The sequence below is a fragment of the Vipera berus genome (assembly GCF_964194415.1).
Source record: "Vipera berus genome assembly, chromosome: 1".
Lineage (NCBI taxonomy): Eukaryota > Metazoa > Chordata > Lepidosauria > Squamata > Viperidae > Vipera > Vipera berus.
The window spans coordinates 265432490-265453376 of NC_138202.1; the positions used below are offsets into that span (position 1 = coordinate 265432490).

General features: G+C 39.9%; 1 protein-coding gene across 1 annotated transcript in view; it reads left to right on the forward strand.

The window, feature by feature from the left end:
* Window positions 1-1098: 1098 nt before the first annotated feature.
* The window catches only part of ENPP3 (ectonucleotide pyrophosphatase/phosphodiesterase 3), an 83943-nt gene continuing 64154 nt past the window's right edge, over window positions 1099-20887 (forward strand). Inside the window, exons 1-5 of the mRNA XM_081312874.1 lie at window positions 1099-1229; window positions 9943-10021; window positions 12920-13042; window positions 14087-14212; window positions 18749-18809. Of these exons, the coding sequence (XP_081169000.1) occupies window positions 1215-1229; window positions 9943-10021; window positions 12920-13042; window positions 14087-14212; window positions 18749-18809 (404 nt within the window). The 5' untranslated portion in view covers window positions 1099-1214. The remainder of the gene's footprint in view (window positions 1230-9942; window positions 10022-12919; window positions 13043-14086; window positions 14213-18748; window positions 18810-20887) is intronic.

Sequence of the window (20887 nt, forward strand, 5' to 3'; positions counted from 1 at the left end):
ACGGATAGATGATTGAAACACAGGTGAAGAAAAGCTCATATCCAAGTGAATGAGAGTGATATTGTAACCTGTTACTTACACAAGGTATAGATTATTGATTAATGTTCTCCTCCTAGGCAAGGTGATCAAGTGAATTATTCCACTTACTCCTGACCAACCTTTTATTATCTACAGCCATTTGGAAATGAAGCTTGTTTTTGATTGCCCTGTGGAATTATTTTTGTGAAGAGCAAAACAAGAAAAATGAGTCACGGTTCATTTTTTTCTACATTGTTATACCCTAAATAAACTACAGCATCCTCTGGGTGATTTTGAGCCAGTCAATATTTCTTAGCCCAACCTATTCCACAGAGTTATAAGGAAAATGGAGAAGGAATAGTATTTCACCATCTTGAATTCAAAGGAATACAAATGCTGTGATTGTATTTTGCTGTGATTGAATTTTGTTAAATTCAATCACAGTGTAGCTGAAGTAACCTTGTTTTCAAATGTTAAGTGATTAAAAGCTTCAGGGGCCACCTTGGAAAGATAATCTTGGTTTCAATAGCTTTTGGGAATTCCTTAAAGATCTGACTTTTCTGTCAGGCACAGATAATAGGTTGTCAGTAAAGCTTGATGTGTATGGTTTGATTGGATATAATTTTAGTGGCCTTGGGTTTACTGTACTATGATATTGCTTTATAATTTCTTCTTTTTATGTTTTGCACTCTAAGCTGCCCAAAGTCACAAAATTAAGATAGGCAGCAAATTCAATTCAATCATCAATCAATTCAAATAAATAAATAAATGAATAAATAAATATTTTTTTTATCTTGAATTCATTTCTCTGACATTTTGTTAAAGTAAAAATATGTTATTTTGGAGAGGGAAGAAAATGAGAAACTATTTGATAAAACACCTCGAACATGCATCAGCCTTTACGCATGGGGATGACAAGGAAGAGTACAGTTCCATTTAGAAACTAAGCTTGGTACATTAATTAAGATTTATGCCCCATGAAGTGCATAAATAGGATCTCAGCCAAAGAGGGGAAGGAGGAGCTGTACATAGTGAACAAACCACAGTCATCACTATTGCCATTTCCAGCAGTTCCTTGAGACTGGCTAGTACCTCCCTCTTTGGTAAAAAATAGTGTTCATTGTTATCCCTTTCTATTGCTTAGTCAAGAATATCCAAGGAACCCTTTTGGCAGCAAAAGGAACCAGAGTGAAGAGATGATTCAGCAGAAGGTAAGGCTTAGATATCAGGATAGGAATTGGGACCACAGATCTGGATCTTGACCTTGCTAAAGTTCTGAAGGACTTGTCCAAAAGTGAATCAAGAATCTATTGAAAATTTTTGCTGGCAGCAAGTTCTTACTGCTGGCACAGCAATGGATTCTATTGCAAATCTGGTCTGTTTCCAAAGGAGGCAGAGGAGGAGAGGTCCCGGGGCTTATGGAGCAAAGGAACTGGATGAGGCTGTTGGCAGGCCCAGAGGAAGGGAGAGAGGCTTTTGGAGGAATTGGAGGCACCTGCAGCAGCAGCATGCTCCAGGGGCAAAAAGGAGCGAGGCCCCTTTAAGGAAAAGGTGGAAGAGACAGGATCAGAAAAAGAAAAGGAGGTGAGGTTCTTGTGCAGGAATACAAGCTGAATTGAGAGCTAATCCACATGGAGCCCTGTTTCCATCTGTCCTGTTTGCCATTGTTTGCTCCCTAGAGACTAAAATGGATTATCTGAAACTTGAGCTGACCACGAACAAGGACCAAGGATGTGAGAGACTGCTGTGCTATAATCCTGACAGACACATGGTTGTTGTTGTTGTTGTTAGTTGCGAAGTCGTGTCCAACCCATCGCGACCCCATGGACAACGTTCCTCTAGGCCTTCCTGTCCTCTACCATCTTCTGGAGTCCATTTAGGCTCACGCCTAAACAGATGACTTTAACACATGGTTACAGAGGTGGTGTGCCAGTGCTAAGGTAGTCTCCTGATGTCGAGTGTTTGGCTGTGGAATGTAGACCCTTTTATTTGTCAAGAGAATTCACTGTCATCCAAATCATAGCTGTATATATCCCCCCCCACAAGTGCTAACAAGAAGGAAGCCCTGAGTGCTCTTTATCACACTATCAGTGACTTGCAAACTGTCCACCCAGAGGGGGTTTTCATTGTGGTAGAGGATTTCAATCAGACTGACTTGAAAGCAGCCCTCCCTAATTTCCATCAATACATGGATTTTCCTACCAGAGGTGCAAATTCTCTGGATTTAGCTTACTCTAACATTAAGAAAGCATTTAAGGCCGCCCCTCACCCTCATTTTGGCTCCTCAGATCATCTCTCTGTGATGCTTATGCCAGCATATAAGCTTTTTTAATTAGAAAGAGACCAATTAGAAAACAAGTGAGAGTGTGGCCTGCAGGAGCTATGGAAGCTCTACAAGACTGTTTTGGATGCACAAATTGGAACATATTTAAAGAGGCTGCAGTGAATGGACAACATACTGATGTGAACGAGTATGCTTCTACTGTGTCTGCTTATATCCAAAAGTGTATGGAGGATGTTATTGTTCTTAAGTCTATTATCATGCGAGCAAATGAGAAACCTTAGATGTCACACTTAGAATAGCAAGAGCTGAGTTGAGGTGTGCTATAAAATCAGCAAAGTGAGACTATCGTCAGAAAGTGCAGAATTTCTTTCAAGATCCTATGGACCCGAGACGTATGTGGCAAGGTATTCATGTAATTATTGATTATAAAGGCAGCTTCCCTGACATGTAAGGGTGACACAGACTCTCTAAACAAGCTAAATACGTTTTTTGGATGGTTTGAGGCCACAAACAATGTTCCAGCAAGGAAGGCCTTGCTGATGTGCAGATGCTCGGGTTTAATACAACTACTGTTCAGAAGGTCCTGCTGAAAGTTAATACTCAGAAAGCTGCGGGTCCTGATAATATCCCTGGGCGAGTACTTAAGTTTTAAGCAGTGTGCTGACTAGCTGGCCACTGTTCTCACAAACATCTGCAATCTCTAGTTGCATCAGACCATGGTTCCATCATGTTTTAAAACTGCAATCATTGTATCAATGTTTAAAAAAACTAAAATCACATGCCTTAATGATTACCGTCCAGTTGCACTCACTTCCATTATGATGAAGTATTTTGAGAGATTGGTAAGGACTGCCTTCCCCCTAAATTTGACTCATTACAGTTTGCCTATCGGAAGAACCGCTCTGTAGAAGATGCACTTTCCTGTGTGCTTCATCTTAGCTTGGTGCACCTGGAGGGGAAGAATACTCATGTAAGAATGCTGTTTGTGGATTTTAGTTCAGCGTTCAACGCAATCATCCCTCAGCATCTGGTGAACAAACTGGGTCTATTAGGTTTTAACACTCCTTTATGTAATTGGAGATTTGATTTCCTTATTGATAGGCCCCAGGTTGTGCGAGTTGGAAAGAAAGTTTCCAATCCTTGAGTACAGGTTCTCCACTGGGCTGACCTAGCAGGTTACTCAATAATTGTGAAAGAAATTCGTTCTCTCTCTCTCTCTCTCTCTCTCTCTCTCTCTCTCTCTCTCTCTCTCTCTCTCTCTCTCTCTCTCTCTCTCTCTCCTTCCCCCCCTCCCTCCCCCCTCTCTCTTTACAAAACTTTATGTGGAAAACATTTACATCCTTGAGTTGTGAACCAGGAACAATGACCAATATTTGGAGACTGCAGTGAAGCCTAAAGAAAATACCGTAATCTGATCTCATAAACATTGGCTTTTGGCTGCAATTCTAAATACTCTAATTGGAAAGCTGGGTTGATTTTAGAGGGATTTCATTGGAACATATGACAGCTGTACCCTAATCTGAAATGAGCTTCCTCAAAAGAAAATTCATGTTTAAATGATTTACTTTCAAGATGACAGGAATGGCAACGTTGCAGTACAGTTTAAACATAATCACTCAGAGTTCACAAATGCGGGGAACTATCCAATATGTTGATCATACACATGTATGCATCGCAGTTAAATATTCATCAAAATCAACCAACAGTGACTTCCGGTTTGCCACTGCAGCGCTGGCAGACGCATGGAGGCGAGCTCTGTCTCCAGCATCCAGTTTTATCTGGGACCCTGGAAAGGGTTGAAAGTCGCCCTGTAGGGGTGACAAGCAAGGAGAGGATCCCTGCTTGATCACAGAAGGGCGGCAATCTTCCGCTCAATCCGGGGAAACTCTTCAAACTGACGGGAAAAAGATCACCCATAGCAATATGGCCCATCACTTAGCTGCTGACAGCCGAAGTCAAACTTACTACCAAGCACATTGAAAGCAATGCGGATGAAGCTGGGTGAGATCTTATCTTCTCTTTACCCTAAGTTATTTCCTGTAAAAGCTTTCTGAAGTATTTTCCCCCTGTGAGGAGAGAGGGAAGGAAATTTCTATCCCACCCTCTAAGAATAGCGGCGTCTGACTACCTAGGTCAGGGGTCGGCAACCTCGGCTCTTTTATGACTCGTGGACTTCAACTCCCAGAATTCCTGAGCCAGCATAGCTGGCTCAGGAATTCTGGGAGTTGAAGTCCACGAGTCATAAAAGAGCCGAGGTTGCCGACCCCTGACCTAGGGGAATCAAAGCATCAAAAAGAACAATTTTAATTTAATTGGATTTATATCCTTTTAAAACTTGGGGACCAAAAGTGTCCTATTTTTACTGACATTTGTTATTATCTGCAAAAAAGAAATAAAATTGGAAAAAGAACCCAGAAAAATTCGAGATTTAAAAAACCTTAAATGGTACCGTTGACATCTTGTGGTGAAGCTTGGTATGGCAATTTGTTTTCCTAAAAAGAGACTTGGCTCACAGTCCAGACCTAGATAAGACTTTCCTGACCTTGGCACCATCTGTGAGAGATTCAACTGTAAGAGAACAGCTGGGCAGTGAAATTGGCCTACTTGAACTGTGAATGTAAACCCTTACTGATTTTTGCTTAACAAACAACTTTTACTAGAAAGATGGTTTACAAACACACAAAAGAGATAAATGAAGACCAGGAAAAAATCCTTTTCATGCTAAAAGCAATACATGAAACTATCCTTTCAGCTTGTGACAAAATTAGGCCTAAAATAAAATACCAAGGCACCAGCTTAGATGCACAAAGCCAAATTTTGATTGCAACTAAGGAACCAACAATGCAGAAGACAACAGAAGTGGAACAACCAAATATTAAGACAGAGGACTCAACTGACCAACATGTACAGCTGATGGATAATCCAGACAAGGAAGTGACAATACTGAAAATGGAAATGATTTCCATTTCTTCAAACCAGAAGAAATTTGAGAAAGAAGAAAAACAGATTGAATTGAAGACAAATATACCAGAGCAAATATGGGGGACTGAAATAACAGGGTGACAATTTAATGAATACAAATGGGCCAACCCTTCCAGAAAACTGGCAATCAAATAGTCTCCTTTAATTCAAATAACATGTAAGAATGGAGGAGATTTATTTGATGATCTAAAAGTGCTGATATGGAAGCCTAGTTGGCAAAAGAAGAAAGCTAGAATAAGGTTGAAAAAATTGGGGTTTTGATTTATTAGAGGGGATTTTATATTGTCAATTAAAGGGTTAAAGGGAGATGTTGAGACAAGGGGAATTTTGGTTATTAGACTCAAAATAATGGGAAATCAGTGGAAAATAAGGATTCGATTTGTTTAATATTGAAAGATTAGATTTAAAAGGGAAATGAAAATTAATTATCAGGAATATTTTTAATTTATTGATTAACCCAGGCAATATATATAATGATTTTGATCTATCAAAGGGGGTGTTCAATTATTAAGTAGATGATTTAATATGGTGGGAAATAGATAATTTTTAGGAAATAGAATAAGATTACATTTAAATAGGTAAAATGTGTATTTTGGATATTATAGTTTGTTATGAAGTGAGATAAGGGAAATTGTGGTTGCCCAAAGTTTGAAAATTATGGATATTAAAGGTTAAATTGGAATATTGATGAGAAATTAAAAATTAGGTAAAAATTAATAACAGGATATGGATTGTTTATGAAGACTAATTAAGTTATGTATAAGCTAAGAATGTATTGATAAATGTATTAATGATGTTTTCATTGAGTTGATACAATTAGAAATATATTAGCTTGAATATGAGATAGTAAATCTTAAGGGGAAAAGAGAAGAAATATTTGATGATGCAACCTGTACTAAAGATTTTGTTATTGAAGCATTGATTAACCCAGCTACTACGTTGCTTTTTAAATACTCAAATGTAAAGTTGGAAAACCAATAAAATATTATATATATAAAAAAGAATCAGCCAACAGTATAGTTGCAAAGTTATTTTTTCATTACTGTCATAACCGCAAACAGTTGCTATACAAGGGATTACTAAAGAAGGACTACCTATTGTCCTCTTGCAATACATTACACTTGAATCAATAATGCAGCCATAAACAAATGATTTAATTTTATTTAAACAAGAGAATTCTGGAAATTTAAAATATCTGTTATTATATAGAGTAAAGTCTAATTTTTACAGATATGAAAGGCAGCCTGCACCAAATCCTCAAGGAGCAATTTGCACGGACTAAATCCTTCTTTTAGCAAACTCCACTTAGAAGCTCTCAATTCTTGCTTTTAACCAAATATCTATGTTGAATGCCGATTTGTCTATCTCTGATAATATTGGTACACACTTGTATGTAAATCTTATGTATTTAGAAAGCAGCCAGATCCTATAACTGAATTATCCAGTCAATCCACAATAGAAAGCATAGTATTCATTTGGCAAGTGCATGGAAATTTCTTTGCCAAGATAAAGATGGGCATATTCACAAGACACTCAGCAGCCCAATTTTGCTATACCTTGAGTTTTCAAATGTTGCAGAAAAGATAATCAGGATCAAGCTTGATAAAGAAAAAGACCACCTCCTGGTTTCAGTGTATTGTTTGGTCCTGAATAATGATATTAATAAAAAAATCTACTGAAACGCTCTTGAATATTTTTATGTAACCTTCAATTGGCCAAAACGGTGCATCATACAGCAACAATTGAATCAAGTTATCTCAGATAGGCTAACTTAAAGGTTTTGTAAAAAAATAAATTAAAAAAAAATCCGGGGCTCATCACACCTGTTCTGCTTGTAAAGTTGTGGCTACTGCACCTTTGCCAGTTAGCCACAATCATGTGACTGTGATTTCTGACTGCACTTCTTGTAAACCCATAGATTGTGTGTGATGCAAAATCCTTCTAGCTCCTGTGCCTAATTAGCTGGTGGCAAGGTCCCTGTGGTTAACTGCATTTGGTTGTTTTTGGAGCTGAGGTCAAAAACTGAAATTGTTTAATGATGGTGGATGGAAAGGGATGGATGAGGGAACAATTTGGATGTTTGCTGGTGAGTTATGGCTGGCTGGAGGAGGACCAGCAATTGACAGGTAAGCCCTCTTCCTCTCTGGAGGGAGGAGGCTCTTGGGGATACACTAGAGTGGAGACCAGAGGTACAGTTTCCCTCATGGTATATGTTTCCCTTGGTTCTCTCTTTTCCCGGCAATGTGGCAGGCAGTTCTGTGAAGAGGAAGAGGAATTAATCAGGGTTTTACTGAGAGTCATGAGGAGAGAGGAAACAGGGGCAGTTTATACGTGTAAAGAAGGATGACTTAAAGCAGGCATGTCAAACTGCCGGCCTGCGGGCCGCATGCATAATGCCGAAACCACGCCCACCCCATTGACGGCAATGGGAAAAAGTCGTGATATGTCATGTGACATCACATGATGTCACGGGTTTGTCATGCCTGACTTAATGGGTCATGGATTGACTACTTATAATATATTATTGTAGATATAAAATTGTATTCAAGCCAAAAAGAAAACCCAAATTAAAATGCAGGGAAAAAATAGATGAATTGATACAGTTTTACCTAGACTTGTGGTTCTCCAGGTGTCTTTATTTACATCTCCCTCCATCCTTAGACAGCATGGTCCCTGCTGAAATGTAATCTAATATATCTGAAAAGTGAGGTATTTCTGGGGAAAGCTTATCCAAGACTGGCTTCCTTATGATGGGGAAGGAAGTCTCAAGGTTTCCAAAGACTTCTGATATCTTGTAATGTAAAGACTGAGAGTAAGTGGATGGTCAGTTGAATTACTCCCAAATTCACCCTCCCTATATAAGAATTAGCTGTCATTTTTGGCATTTCAGAATATATTCATTTCACTGATACAGACTGGCTGTTTATTGTTCTTTTTGTATATCTTATTCTTTGTTCCTTGACAGATTTTGAATGGCATTATGATCTATCACATAGATCACTTGAAACTATGATGAGTTGTTACTCATGGCTACACCTCTTCTTTTATACAGTAAATAATAACTATTTTTAATTTGCATAGGAAGAGGAAACACTATTTGTTTAAACTTAGGTAGCTACAACAGAAATATTTATTGTAAATATTTGTATCACTGGAGAAAGGTCATAAATTAGTGGTGGCAAACCTATGGCACACGTGCCAGAGGCAGCACGTAGAGCCCTCTCTGTGGGCACGTGTGCATCGCCCCAGCCCTGCCTCCCCCTGCGGCCCCCTCCTACCCAACAGCACCCACAGAGGAGAGTTGTGCCCAGGCATGGCCCACGCAGAGCAGCACAGCCAAGGACATGGCAGCCAGGCAGTGGGGACAAGACTCCGCCCTCGTGCCCCGTTGCATGCAGTTGATGCTGCGGGGCGTGAGCAGAGGGCATGGCCACCATGGCGCTGCTGGGTCATCTGGGAGATCTGTGGCTGGCCGTGGAGGCGGTGAGTGGCTTTGTGGGTGGGTGAGGGCGGAGTGGGGGCATGGCAGGCGGGGGCAGAGTGGGCAGGACGGGAGGAAGAACAGGAGACAGTTTGGGGGTGGGGCCGTTTTTTGGGCACTCGGTCTCTAAAAGGTTTGCAATCACTGTCATAAATTGAGTTTCCTGATTCCTGCGATTTATAACTCTGTTCACTGAAAACAGAAATATAATTTCTGCCTGCTAGTTGAAATAGTACCATACATCATTCAATAAGTAGAAATGTTTTTTTTAAAAAAATATGTAGGTATACTGTCTGATCTAGTTCAGACCTATGATAAATTATATTCCATTGTAACATGCATGGACAATCAATTTTGAGTTCCTCATTTGTATTCTTTTAAAATATTTTTCAACTTCTGAATGCTGTAGAGTTATGGAAAAGATAGACTTAAGAGTAGTTGAACTTGACTACTAGTAGCTACACAGACACAATGAAATCATTTCCTTAACACTAGGAAAGTAGTTTGATATTTCCTTATTCTAGGAAGAATTTTGACTTCCAATTTATAATTCTGGACTATTCCATAAGTTAGTGGAAGCCCAGATACTGTGCTAAAGTCTGAGTATGCTCAGCTTTTGGAGGTCAAACAAGATTGGCTAGATGTTGGTACCATCTATGACTATCATATTTGTTGGCTATTTAAAAGATGTTAGGCTGAACTCATCTGTTTTCCTTTTTGTGAAAAAAGTAGAAATTGTTCCAGTGTAATTCAGTGCTTTGAATCAGGTAACATTTTGGCCTCATCAGGTTAATCTGAATCTTTTTCTTTGGTAGTCATGAAGAAAGTGGAATTATCTGCACACTTTTTAAAATAAACTACAATTCCCTATTAAACCCAAATCCAGATTACAGTTTAAAATAGGATAAAAGCAAAACCTTGGATTATCTTAACTTGTACTTATTTTAATTGCACTGGTAACTTACCTCTCACTTTTTCTTTATGTCATGGGATTCTAAAAAAAAAAGTCTCACTGAATTTAGTGAGCTAAGCTGGCCCTTGACCTCAAAAAAACAAACTCCTTTTGATTCTAAGGAACTTGATGTTGAACATGTATTGTTTCTTTTAGTTGTTTTTCTTGTTGACAGTGTAAGTACAACATGCTGTATTTTTAATTTATCCTTCCTGTTGTTAATAGGTTCTTTTCATTTCTTTGGTGGCTGTAGCCCTTGGACTAGGTTTAGGGCTTGGACTGAAGGAATCTGTGGAACCACAAGGTATGTTTACTTCAACTGAACCAAAGCAGTTAAGAAAAGGCCACATCACTGAGTTGATATACCTGTATTTAAGTTGTACCTAGCCTTTTTCACATTCCTTTGATTCAAGCTTAACTCGTGGTGACAATATTCATATGTCTATGTGTTCTTCTTCCTGACAACACTATTGACATCATTTGCCACTGACTTCTAAGTTTTATTTTATTTTATTTTATTATTTTATGTTATTTTATTTCCCAGGCCTATTTTGGCCCTGAGATTTAGCCCATCCCAATTTTTACATGCAAGTTTCAGTTTCAGCTTTCTGAACTGAAAGCTTGAGAGAGATTCGTCACATGGGCAGTCTTTATGCACCAAGACAGCAGCTTCTTTACAAATTCACACAGAGACCAAGAGTAAAAGACTGAAAAAGCCTCTGTCTCAGTAACACAACAGATAATAGTTGGATTTCTGTACAGTAATGTCCCCACTCCCTTTCAATAAATCTTGTTAGAAAAAAAATCTAGACATCAGTTAAGATAGGTTAAGTAATGCAAGCCATGGTACACTGATTTTTGTGTGGAAACAGACATTCACATATATTTTCCATATGCTAATTTAAATGCAGAGACATAGATTAATAAAAATATGAACAAATTAAAATACTTTTGGGTCCTGATCATCTTTATGGGGATGAGAGTATTTTTCCAATGTTTTTCCCCCTGACTTTCTAGTCTAGCCTATAATCTACAGTCCTGGATTTCCTGTAGTTTTCTGTATTAACTATGCAAAACTCTGCTTAGCATCTGAGCCCAGACAAGATTTATTTATTTATTTATATCCCATTTATATCCCGCCCTTCTCCGAAGACTCAGGGCGGCTTACAATCTAAGCACAAATCAAATGTGCTTAGCAATAGCCTTCATTCTATGTATATGCCTGCTTATTAGGGCTTTCGCCCCCCCCCCAAGCGGCATTATTACAAAGTCAGATTATTGCCCCCAACAATCTGGGTCCTCATTTTACCTACCTGGGAAGGATGGAAGGCTGAGTCAACCTTGAGCCTGGTGGGATGCGAACCTGCACTAATTGCAGGCAGCTGGTGTTACTTAAGGAGGCATTAGCCCACTGCTCCACCAAGGAGCTGTTGTCTGATAATGCATAGAAATAATAACTGCAATTTAAGTAGAAATTCAACACAACCCATCAGAGTTTGACAATAGGCAATTGGCTTGCCTACTGAGTTTTCCTGGCAATTTGCAACTCCAAAACTCTTACTGTTTTTTGTGGTCCTTTAGCACTAAGCTGCACTAGATAGCCCTTTAATTACAGTAACAAGTCATAGAGTAATGAGCACTGCAGTTAAAATGATGTAAAGTGTTAAGTTTCATTAGATTAAGAGCTCTGATTAAGAAGTACAGTATTTGTTAGAGGAAGTTGCTACAGATGAATAAGGTACACAAAATGCTTGATAAAGAAGAGATGGGAAACAGAACTATTCTGCTGAAAAAACTGATTTTGCTTCTTAGCGTGGTTGGTGGAATGCTCTATTTCCATCTCATCTCCTGGTGCTGCAATGTTCTTGATGAAATTTAAGCAAGAGAGGATAGACAGACAGGCAGGCAGATAAATAGATGAATCTCCTTTGTCACATTTGATTTAGCCTTGGTATCCTATCTAAATCTAAAGGTAGGGAAGGATTAATATTCCTAGAATACATAAAGAAGGAAGAGAATAAAGTTATTGAAAGAAACTCAAGATGGCCTTCCAGGGACTAGATCAGGGGTAGGCAAACTTGGCTCTTTTATGACTTGTGGACTTCAATACCCAGAATTCCTGAACCAGCCATGCTGACTCAGGAATTCTGGGAGTTGAAGTCCACAAGTCATAAAGAGCCAAGGTTGCCTATCCCTGGACTAGATATTCAGAATATGTGACCATGCCCATTTCAGCTCCTAAGTCTGTACATGCATCAAGAGTGCTAAGCACATTGATTTGTGCTTTAAATTGTAAGCTGCCCTGAGTCTTCGGAGAAGGGCGGGATATAAATGGGATTAAAAAAAGAGAGTGAATCACAGCATCTCATGCTAAGGTCTCTTGAGTAAACTGAAAAGGAGTTAGAGATTTTTACTTTTGTCACTGACTGTGGTCTGGCCTACATTGATTGTGTGTAATGCATTAAAAGTGGGATGCAGAAGTCTCCAAAAGTCTAGTCAGTCTAGTTTAAGCTTAAATTCAGTCCCAGTAGATTTTCAAATCAAGTGAATTTCATATTTATATTATTGTTCTTGGTTCCATGCCAGTGAGGCATAGTCTAAAGATACGGATACAATTAGGCCTTCAAAAGATAGCTGGAGTCATAGCATATAATATAAATTTGGCTGTTTATTAGCTAGGTCTGCACAGATATCACACTGCCTATAACTACTTAATTGCATTGGTGTGCTTATTGATGAGGCATGAAAAGATTAACTTTAAGTGAGATATGAAAATTAATTCCTAAGTACACTGGTGATTCAAGATAACCTTGGACATTAAAGAGCGGTGATAGAGAAGTGACTAATTCCCCTGTTTTTATGTTCTGGTGCTACTGGCAGAGTTGGAATTCATATAATTCATTGCATAAAACATGAAGAAGTGTCCTATGCTGGAGTTGATGTGTGGAGCTTCTGATAGAGTCAACTCAATAGATATTGTCTGAAATGAACGTGGTATTTTTTCCTCTCTCTCTCTCTCTCTCTCTCTACACACACACACACACACAGAGAGAGAGAGAGAGAGAGAGAGAGAGAGAGAGAGAGAGAGAGAGAGAGAGAGAGAGAGAGAGAGAGAGAGAGAGAAGAGAGTGTATGATGTTTGGGTGCTTTACGGAAATAATTGTCTACCTCTTTTTAAAATTCTCTTTAATTCTTTATCCAGTGAGCTGCAGATACAGATGTAATGAGACATTCAGTAAAATGGCATCGGGCTGTAGTTGTGATGACAAGTGTACAGAACGCCAAGCTTGCTGCTGGGATTATGAGGATACTTGTGTGCTACCAAGTATGTGCAACTTTCCTAATCAGCTAATTTCATCTCAGAATGACTATTTTTCAAAGCAAATGGACCATTGGACCATTCTACTTCCCCAGATGTGATTAATCTTAATCAATGGAGCAGGAACTAAAATTTCCCTTTTATAGGGAAATCAGTAGGCATTGATTTTATGCATGCTTTGGTTAGATCAAGGGATGAGGTTGATGACTGTTCAGTTGAATCAGATCTCCAGTGTCCATACCATTTCAAACAATTGCATGAAGTTTTACAGAATGTGTTATTTTCAAGAGAATTAAATATATACAAAAAAAATCACACTGTAGTAAATGAGACTCTGCGCAGTTTAATATGACAAGGTATGTTATATGTTATGACTTATTTTTAATTGCTCTGTCTGCTCTGCAAATTGGAAAGTGATTTTCCAAAGCCTCCCCATGGGTAAGACTGGAGACTTCTCCATGTAAACTTTCTTAGGCATCCTTTTGGATTCCCAAAGTGTAGTCATAAACATACCTTCCAATACAGAATAAATTATAACAATGTGCAAGTCCCATAATTTATTTTATATTTTTTTAATCTCACCTTTGCTATTTTTATAAATAGCTCAAAATGGCAAACATAAGTAAACCTCCTCCCTCCTTCTCTTTTCCCCACAACAACAACAACCCTGTGTGCTGAATTGGGCTGAGAAAGAGTGATTGGCTCAAAGTCACCCAGCTGGTTTTCATGTCTAAGATGGGACTAGAATTTATACCACTATCATGTAGAAATCAGACGAATGTGCATTTTATATATAGTATTGCTGAAGAGCGAAGACCTTCCATGCCCATGTTTAAGAAGAAATCAAACTATCCATCAGACAGGAAGGAAACATCTGAAAGATATATGATCATTAATGCACATGGATCTAGCTTTGAGAACATATTTCTAGAAATACTCATGCTTTCTTATGGAATTCTATTTCCAAGATTGCTTTTCTTGCATTTTCATCTGGGTTTTCTGAACAGAGGTGTATGTATATATAATGATATATATTTTCCATTTTTATAGCTCAGAGTTGGTCTTGTAGTAAATTACGTTGTAGTGAGAAGCGAATGGCCAATGTATTGTGCTCCTGTTCTGAAGACTGCTTGGAAAAAAAAGATTGCTGTACAGACTACAAAAGCATTTGCAAAGGTGAGGTTGGCTTTTTGACAAAGCACTTTAATATATTATCTGGAACATTTTCAGAAAAAAATGAGGGCATTAAACAAACATTGTAAGGCTACATTTGGGAATTGTTCTTTGATAATAATACAAGTGGGATCTGACACAAAATACAAAACTTTTTAAATTCTTTAAAGTTTTAAAGATGACTATCCAATGATCATTACCTCCAAAATACTCCTTAGTGGTTTTGTATTTATGTATTTAGAATTTAGATTTGTAAGGCTGCCCAACTCAATAATGAACTTGGATGGTGTACAGATTTAAAAAATAAGGATCACGTTGCACATAACTGAGGATGCAGATTTACATTAACTGAAATAGACACTCACGTGTGATGGGGACATCGTAACATATCCCAATGCCTGAGGGAAGTAACATGTTGCCAGATACCATTTAAAGCTGTGCTGGCTAGAGAATTCTGGGAGTTGAAGTCTTAAAGCTGCCAAATTTAAGGAATATTGATTTAAAGTCTTGCAAGATTCAGAAAGTCTGAACTTCTGGGAGGTTGCTATTCCATACTGCAGATAGAAAAGGCATGCTCCCAAAAGCCTATCAGACGGCATTGTTTAGTAGATGGGATGGGAAGCAGATCTGTTCTCTCCCAGATCTTCTGGGATAGGTAGAAATAATGGGAGAGAGGCAGACCCTAAGTAGCTGGGCCTTATGCCATAAAGGGTTTGATAAGTGATAACCTAGACTTTTGATCTCTAGCTGGAAGCTTATTGGTAACCTATGCAGTGTTGAGGGAAAAATCTTCATCAAGGTCCAGTCCAAGCCAGGAATAAACAACATGGCGACTGCTTTAGAAAGAAGGTTGTAGTTTATTGAAGAGGAGAGCCAGACAGAAAGATGGCTCTGGGGAAAAAAAACTGACCACATGTAGTAGGGAGTGGGTTTTTATACCTTCTTGGACTTTTGTTTGGAGTTGTTCCTGTGGCATGAACTTTGACCTGAGTCTGAGTGTGTCTTTCTGGTATTCTGCTGGGTTAATCCTATTATGTCCCAAGGGTCATATCCTGCTTCCCTGAGGCTGTGGCTAATGACTGCTGGATTTTTTGGTGTGAGGGATTGTTGATTCTAGGGATCTTTCTTTCTAATCCCAGCTTCCTGACTCCAATCTTTCTGACAAGATTATTGACATTTCTGCAGACCTGGTTTCTGTTTGGGGCAGAGAGGACTTTGGTGTGTGTGTGTGTTGGTTTCTGCCTTTAAGATCCTTTAGGGAAATATAATATTCTGCCTTTTAATATTCCCCAAAATATTTCTTTATCTGGGGGGGGGGCTTGCTTCCCACAGCAGCTTACATAATAGAGATGGAATGTCTTTAATTGTTTGCATCACTGCAATGATCTTCAAGTGCATCTATGTAAAGTGCATTGTAGTAACACAACACACACACACACCTGTGAGGTGACCAAGGCATGAGTGATCATGCCTTCTCAATTTGTACTGCATTCTTGTGTCTTTCTCTGTTGGTTTGTTGCCAATCAAAACTCCTGAACCCTTTGTTCCATTAAAGCTACTTTATCTCTCTTGTCAATTGCAAGGAGTGGAACTGTTGGGCAAGGTGGTGGAAGGGAAGAAAATTATGTTGTCACTTTTGTCTTTTGCTTATTCATGAGTAGTTTTTTTCCTCTCTCTCCTTAATTTGAAGCTTTGTTTTGCATTTCTTTTATATCCTGAAGATAAAAAGATTTCTAGGCTAACCTTATCTTTTTTCGAGCTGTTGCTGACCAAACTAAACTTTATCTGTTCTTCTCCAGTCTTCCCTGTATGTAGAAGGCCTACGAAATGGTCTTGAAGGTCAGAAGAAAGAGCTGCTACCAAGGCAATGATCAGACAAGTGAGGCTTGACCCCCTTCCAAGAAAGTAGTTTGAGTAAAAGTCTCAGTCATGCTCCTTTCTAACTTAGACATAGAGAGTGAGAGAAATGGAGAGGGGAAGGACACTCAGATTTCCAAGATTCTGTTGTTTTTAGCTCTTCCTGAGTAATTTTACAACTATTTTGCATTGATTTCTTAGTCTATATGTATGCTTCTATATGTATCTGTAGGGACGCGGCGGCTCAGTGGGTTAGGACGCTGAGCTTGTTGATCAGAAGGTCGGCAGTTTGGCAGGTCGAATCCCGAGTGCCGCGTAGCAAAGTGAGCGCCTGTTACTCGTCCCAGCTTCTGCCAACCTAGCAGTTCGAAAGCACGTAAAAACGCAAGTAGAAAAATAGGGACCACCACAGTGGGAAGGTAACAGCGTTCCGTGCGCCTTTGGCGTCTAGTCATGCTGGCCACATGACCACGGAGACGTCCTCGGACAAGCGCTGGCTCTTCGGCTTTGAAACGGAGATGAGCACTGGCCCCTAGAGTTGGAAACGACTAGCACGCATGAGCGGCGGAACCTTTACCTTTACCTTTATATGTATCTGTACACAGCTCCACATTTGTTTCTGTTCCTTAAGACTTTTCAGTTTGGGAACACATTTTTTCCCTTTTTCATGAGGCTCCCAGTTCTGATTTTCTTAATGACTCTAAGCTATCTACCAGCATCTTCCATTTGTTCCCCTTAATAATTAACTCCATTTACCTTAAGGATCCTGTTTCCTCAGGTTTTTAATTAGAGATCAGAGCAACCAGAGTTTTAGCACCCAAGTTAACTTCCTTCTAGCAATCTCCTGCCAGTTTGCATCAGATTTAATCTCTTTATCTCAATTGTACTGCAACCATCTGGGTTACAGCAAAGCTTAGCCAAGTATATTCATAACACCTTTTTCCCCCCTCAGAAACAAATTTAGTTAATTTCCTAACCATACAGCTAACAGAATACTGTATATTGTGCATCTCTGGACTTAACTCATTTGTATTCATTCATTTAACTTAAACTAAAACTAGAAAAATGTGGGATATAGACAGTATCACCACTAGATGGATTTGTAACTGGCTGACAAACTGTATCCAATGAGTAGTCCTTAGTGGTACTACATCTATATGGAGGGAAGTAAGCAGTAGGGTACCCCCTGCCTGCCCAGCACAAAGGAGGTGAAGCGGGGTGGCTAGCAAGCTTGTGTAGAGGTGGTAGAGCATGCTCAGCAAGCCAAAGGTCACCCAAGTGGGGAAAACCGGATCCCCATCAGTGTCATGGCTGCCCAGGCCCAGCAGAGATGGGGGGAGGCATGCAACCCTAGCTGGGACTGGGGGGCCATGGTGCCAATGGGAATCTGGCTTTCCATGTTCGGGGTGGCCTTTAGTTTGCTGGGCATGGGCATGCTCTACCACCTCTACTCAAGCTTGCTAGCTGGCCACTTTGCCTCCTTTCTGTTCGGCAGGGCTGCTGCTCCAAGCAGCGGCGACAGCGGCCTAATGGACGTGTGTGAGCTGATGGTGATGGCGGCCCAAGGCGGGGCCAAGGTGTGTCAGGTGTGCGAGGGGAATAGGCTCCAAGTTCGGGCCAAGGGCAAGATCTGTGAGGGGGCTGAGATGACCAGCAGCGACCTGCTCTCCAACCACAAGCAAAAACAGATGGGATGGAGTAGGCGTGTCTGGCGGTCTGCATCACATGCCTCCCCCCTTCCCTACTCCTGCTGCTGCTGCTGGAGGGCTGGTCCGGTATTGGCAGCGAGTGTGGAGCCCCAGAGTGCACCGATCAAGGGGCCGGCAGGCTGCTGTGACCATCACAGCCATGCACACCCAGTGGGCCACACTCCCTACCCCTCCTGAGGGCACCACAATGCTGATGCAGCCCTGGCACTTTGCGATAAAGAAGTGGGGTTTGGGTACTCGGTCTCTAAAAGATTCACCATCACTGGTATAGGTTCTTCTGCTTGACCAGGGGGCTGGACTAGAAGACCTCCAAGGTTCTATTCTATTCTATTCTATTCTATTCTATTCTATTCTATTCTATTCTATTCTATTCTATTCTATTCTATTCTATTCTATTCTATTCTATTCTATTCTATTCTATTCCTTTGGAAAAAGTGCAAAGAAGACCAACTAAGATGATTAAGGGCCTGGAGACAAAAACATATGAAGAACAGTTGCAGGAAATGGGTATGGCCAGTCTAGAGAAAAGAAGGACTAGGGGTGACATGATAGCAGTATTCTAGTATTTTATTGGGTGCCACAAAGAAGAGGGGGTCAACTTATTCTCCAAAGCACCAGAAGGCAAGAGAAGAAACAATGGACAGAAACCAATCAAGGAGAGAAGCAACCTGAAATTAAGGAGAAACTTCCTAACAGTGAAGACAATTAACCAGTGGAACAGCTTGCCTCCAGAAGTTGTAGGTGCTTCATCACTGGAGGTTTTTTTAAGAAAAGACTGGACAACCACTTGTCTGAAATGGTATAGGGTCTCTTGCTTGAGTAGGGGATTGGACTAGAAGACCTCCAAGGTCCCTTCCAACTCTATTCTGACTGATCGAAGTTTCCTAAAGATAAAACAAGGTAACAGCCTCTTTGTCTCTTTTTAATCTAAATGCCTGCAATTAAGATCTATCTTCTCATATGTGTTTTTCAGGGGAAACATCATGGCTGAAAGATCAGTGTGCCTCTTCTAGTGCTGCTCAGTGTCCAGCAGGGTAAGTCAGTATGCAGGTTTAACAAGCAGATTAAGAAAACAGGGTTGCTTTGCTTCACAAGTAAGTAGCAAAAGTTCTGCTTCCTTTATTGATAAACATTATTTCAAACTGATACAAATGTTTAGAGGCCTGCATATGAGATATAGGCAGACCATGGTACTTCAGAAAGTGACGTCAGAGAAAGCATTTAGGGATCTTGTTCCTTTTTTTGATTGCCAGGATATTCCTGCCCTTCAATGAGTTTCATGCACTGATCAATTAGATAAATTATGTTCTTTCTTCCCCTCTCTGCCAAACAGGTTAGTTTAGGTTTAGAGTTACCAATTAATAGTTGACAGTTACCTCTGTGAACTTATATACGCAAGCCGTGATCAGAACAAGGATATTACACCCATCAGTGACGTCTGTGTGGCAGGCAAAACCTTTGACTAAGTCACTGATATTTTGGTGGGGTGGAGGTAGAATCTCTTCACTGTCTTGTGCAAATAGACTCCAGCCCTATTTTACTTGCTTATTCAACAAATTACTGTATCACCCATCTCACCTGAATGATTCTGGGTAGCTTACAATAAAAAAACTCACTTCAGCTGAGTTCAACTATAATAAACTGATTGAATTTCTTCCTGTCCTTTATTCACTTATCTGCTTTTCTGTCCATTTTTTTTCTTTTATACAAATACATTCATTTCTGTTGTAGCCTGTCCTCTCACGTGGCAATCCTTTACTGGAATTTCTTCTTATGTTCCAGTACAATGAATAATTGCTTAACCATTTTAGTTCCCACATATTATAAGCCATCAACAGAATTTTGTTTTATTCATAAAAGTATTTATTATATCCTGGTTTTCCTAAAGCATATATAAATACATATATATATGCATTGTATACTGTATATAAATACCGTAGTTTCCGGCGTATAAGACTACTTTTTAACCCATGAAAATCTTCTCAAAAGTCAGGGGTCGTCTTATACGCCGGGTGCTGAAACTTTAGGGACAGGGCTGGCTGGAAAACCTGGAGCGGATCTTCCATTTAGTCTGCGCAGGGAAAGCGGGACCAATTGGAGTAGAAGCTGCAGTCTGTGATTTTTTACAGGCTGGGGTCTGGGCGTCTTTCCTTCTAAAGTTGAAGAGCAGCTGTAGGCAGGTGGGGAATGCAAGAGCAACTTGAAAGGCAGGTGCAGTCAGAGCAGCTGCTTAGCTCTAAGGACACATTTGACTCAGGAACTGGGCGGGCTGGCTGGAAAACCTGGAGCGGATCTCCCATTTGGTCTTTTTTTAAAAAATCCCATTTATATCCCGCCCTTCTCCGAAGACTCAGGGCGGCTTACAATTTAGAGCACAAATCAATGTGCTTAGCAATAGCCTTCATTCTATGTATATGCCTGCTTATTAGAGTTTTCACCCCCCCCCACAAGCAGCATTATTACAAAGTCAGCTTATTGCTCCCAACAATCTGAGTCCTCATTTTACCTACCTCGGAAGGATGGAAGGCTGACTCAACCTTGAGCCTGGTGGGATGAGAACCTGCACTAATTGCAGGCAGCTGGTGTTACTTAAGGCTCTGTGCAGGGAAAGCTTTAGAGTGAATTAGGAAAAGTGAAAAAGTGAATTAGGAAAATAGGAAACGGTTGCTGGAATTGGGTATGTGTAGTTTAACGAAGAGAAGGGTGAGGGGTGACATGATAGCAGTGATCCAATATCTCAGGGGCTGCCACAAAGAAGAGGGAGCCAAGCTATTCTCCAAAGCACCTGAAAGCAGGACAAGAAGCAATGGATGGAAACTAGTCAAGGAGAGAAGCAACCTAGAACTAAGGAGAAACTTCCTGATAGTTAGAACAATTAACCAGTGGAACAACCTGCCTCCAGAAGTGGTGAATGCTCCAACACTGGAAGTTTTTAAGAAGAGACTGGACAGCCATTTGTCTGAAATGGTATAGGGTTTCCTGCCTTAGAAGGGGGTTGGACTAGATGACCTCCAAGGTCCCTTCCAACTTATTATTATTATTATTATTATTATTATTATTATTATTATTATTATTATTATTATTATTATTATTATTATTAGTTTAATCCACT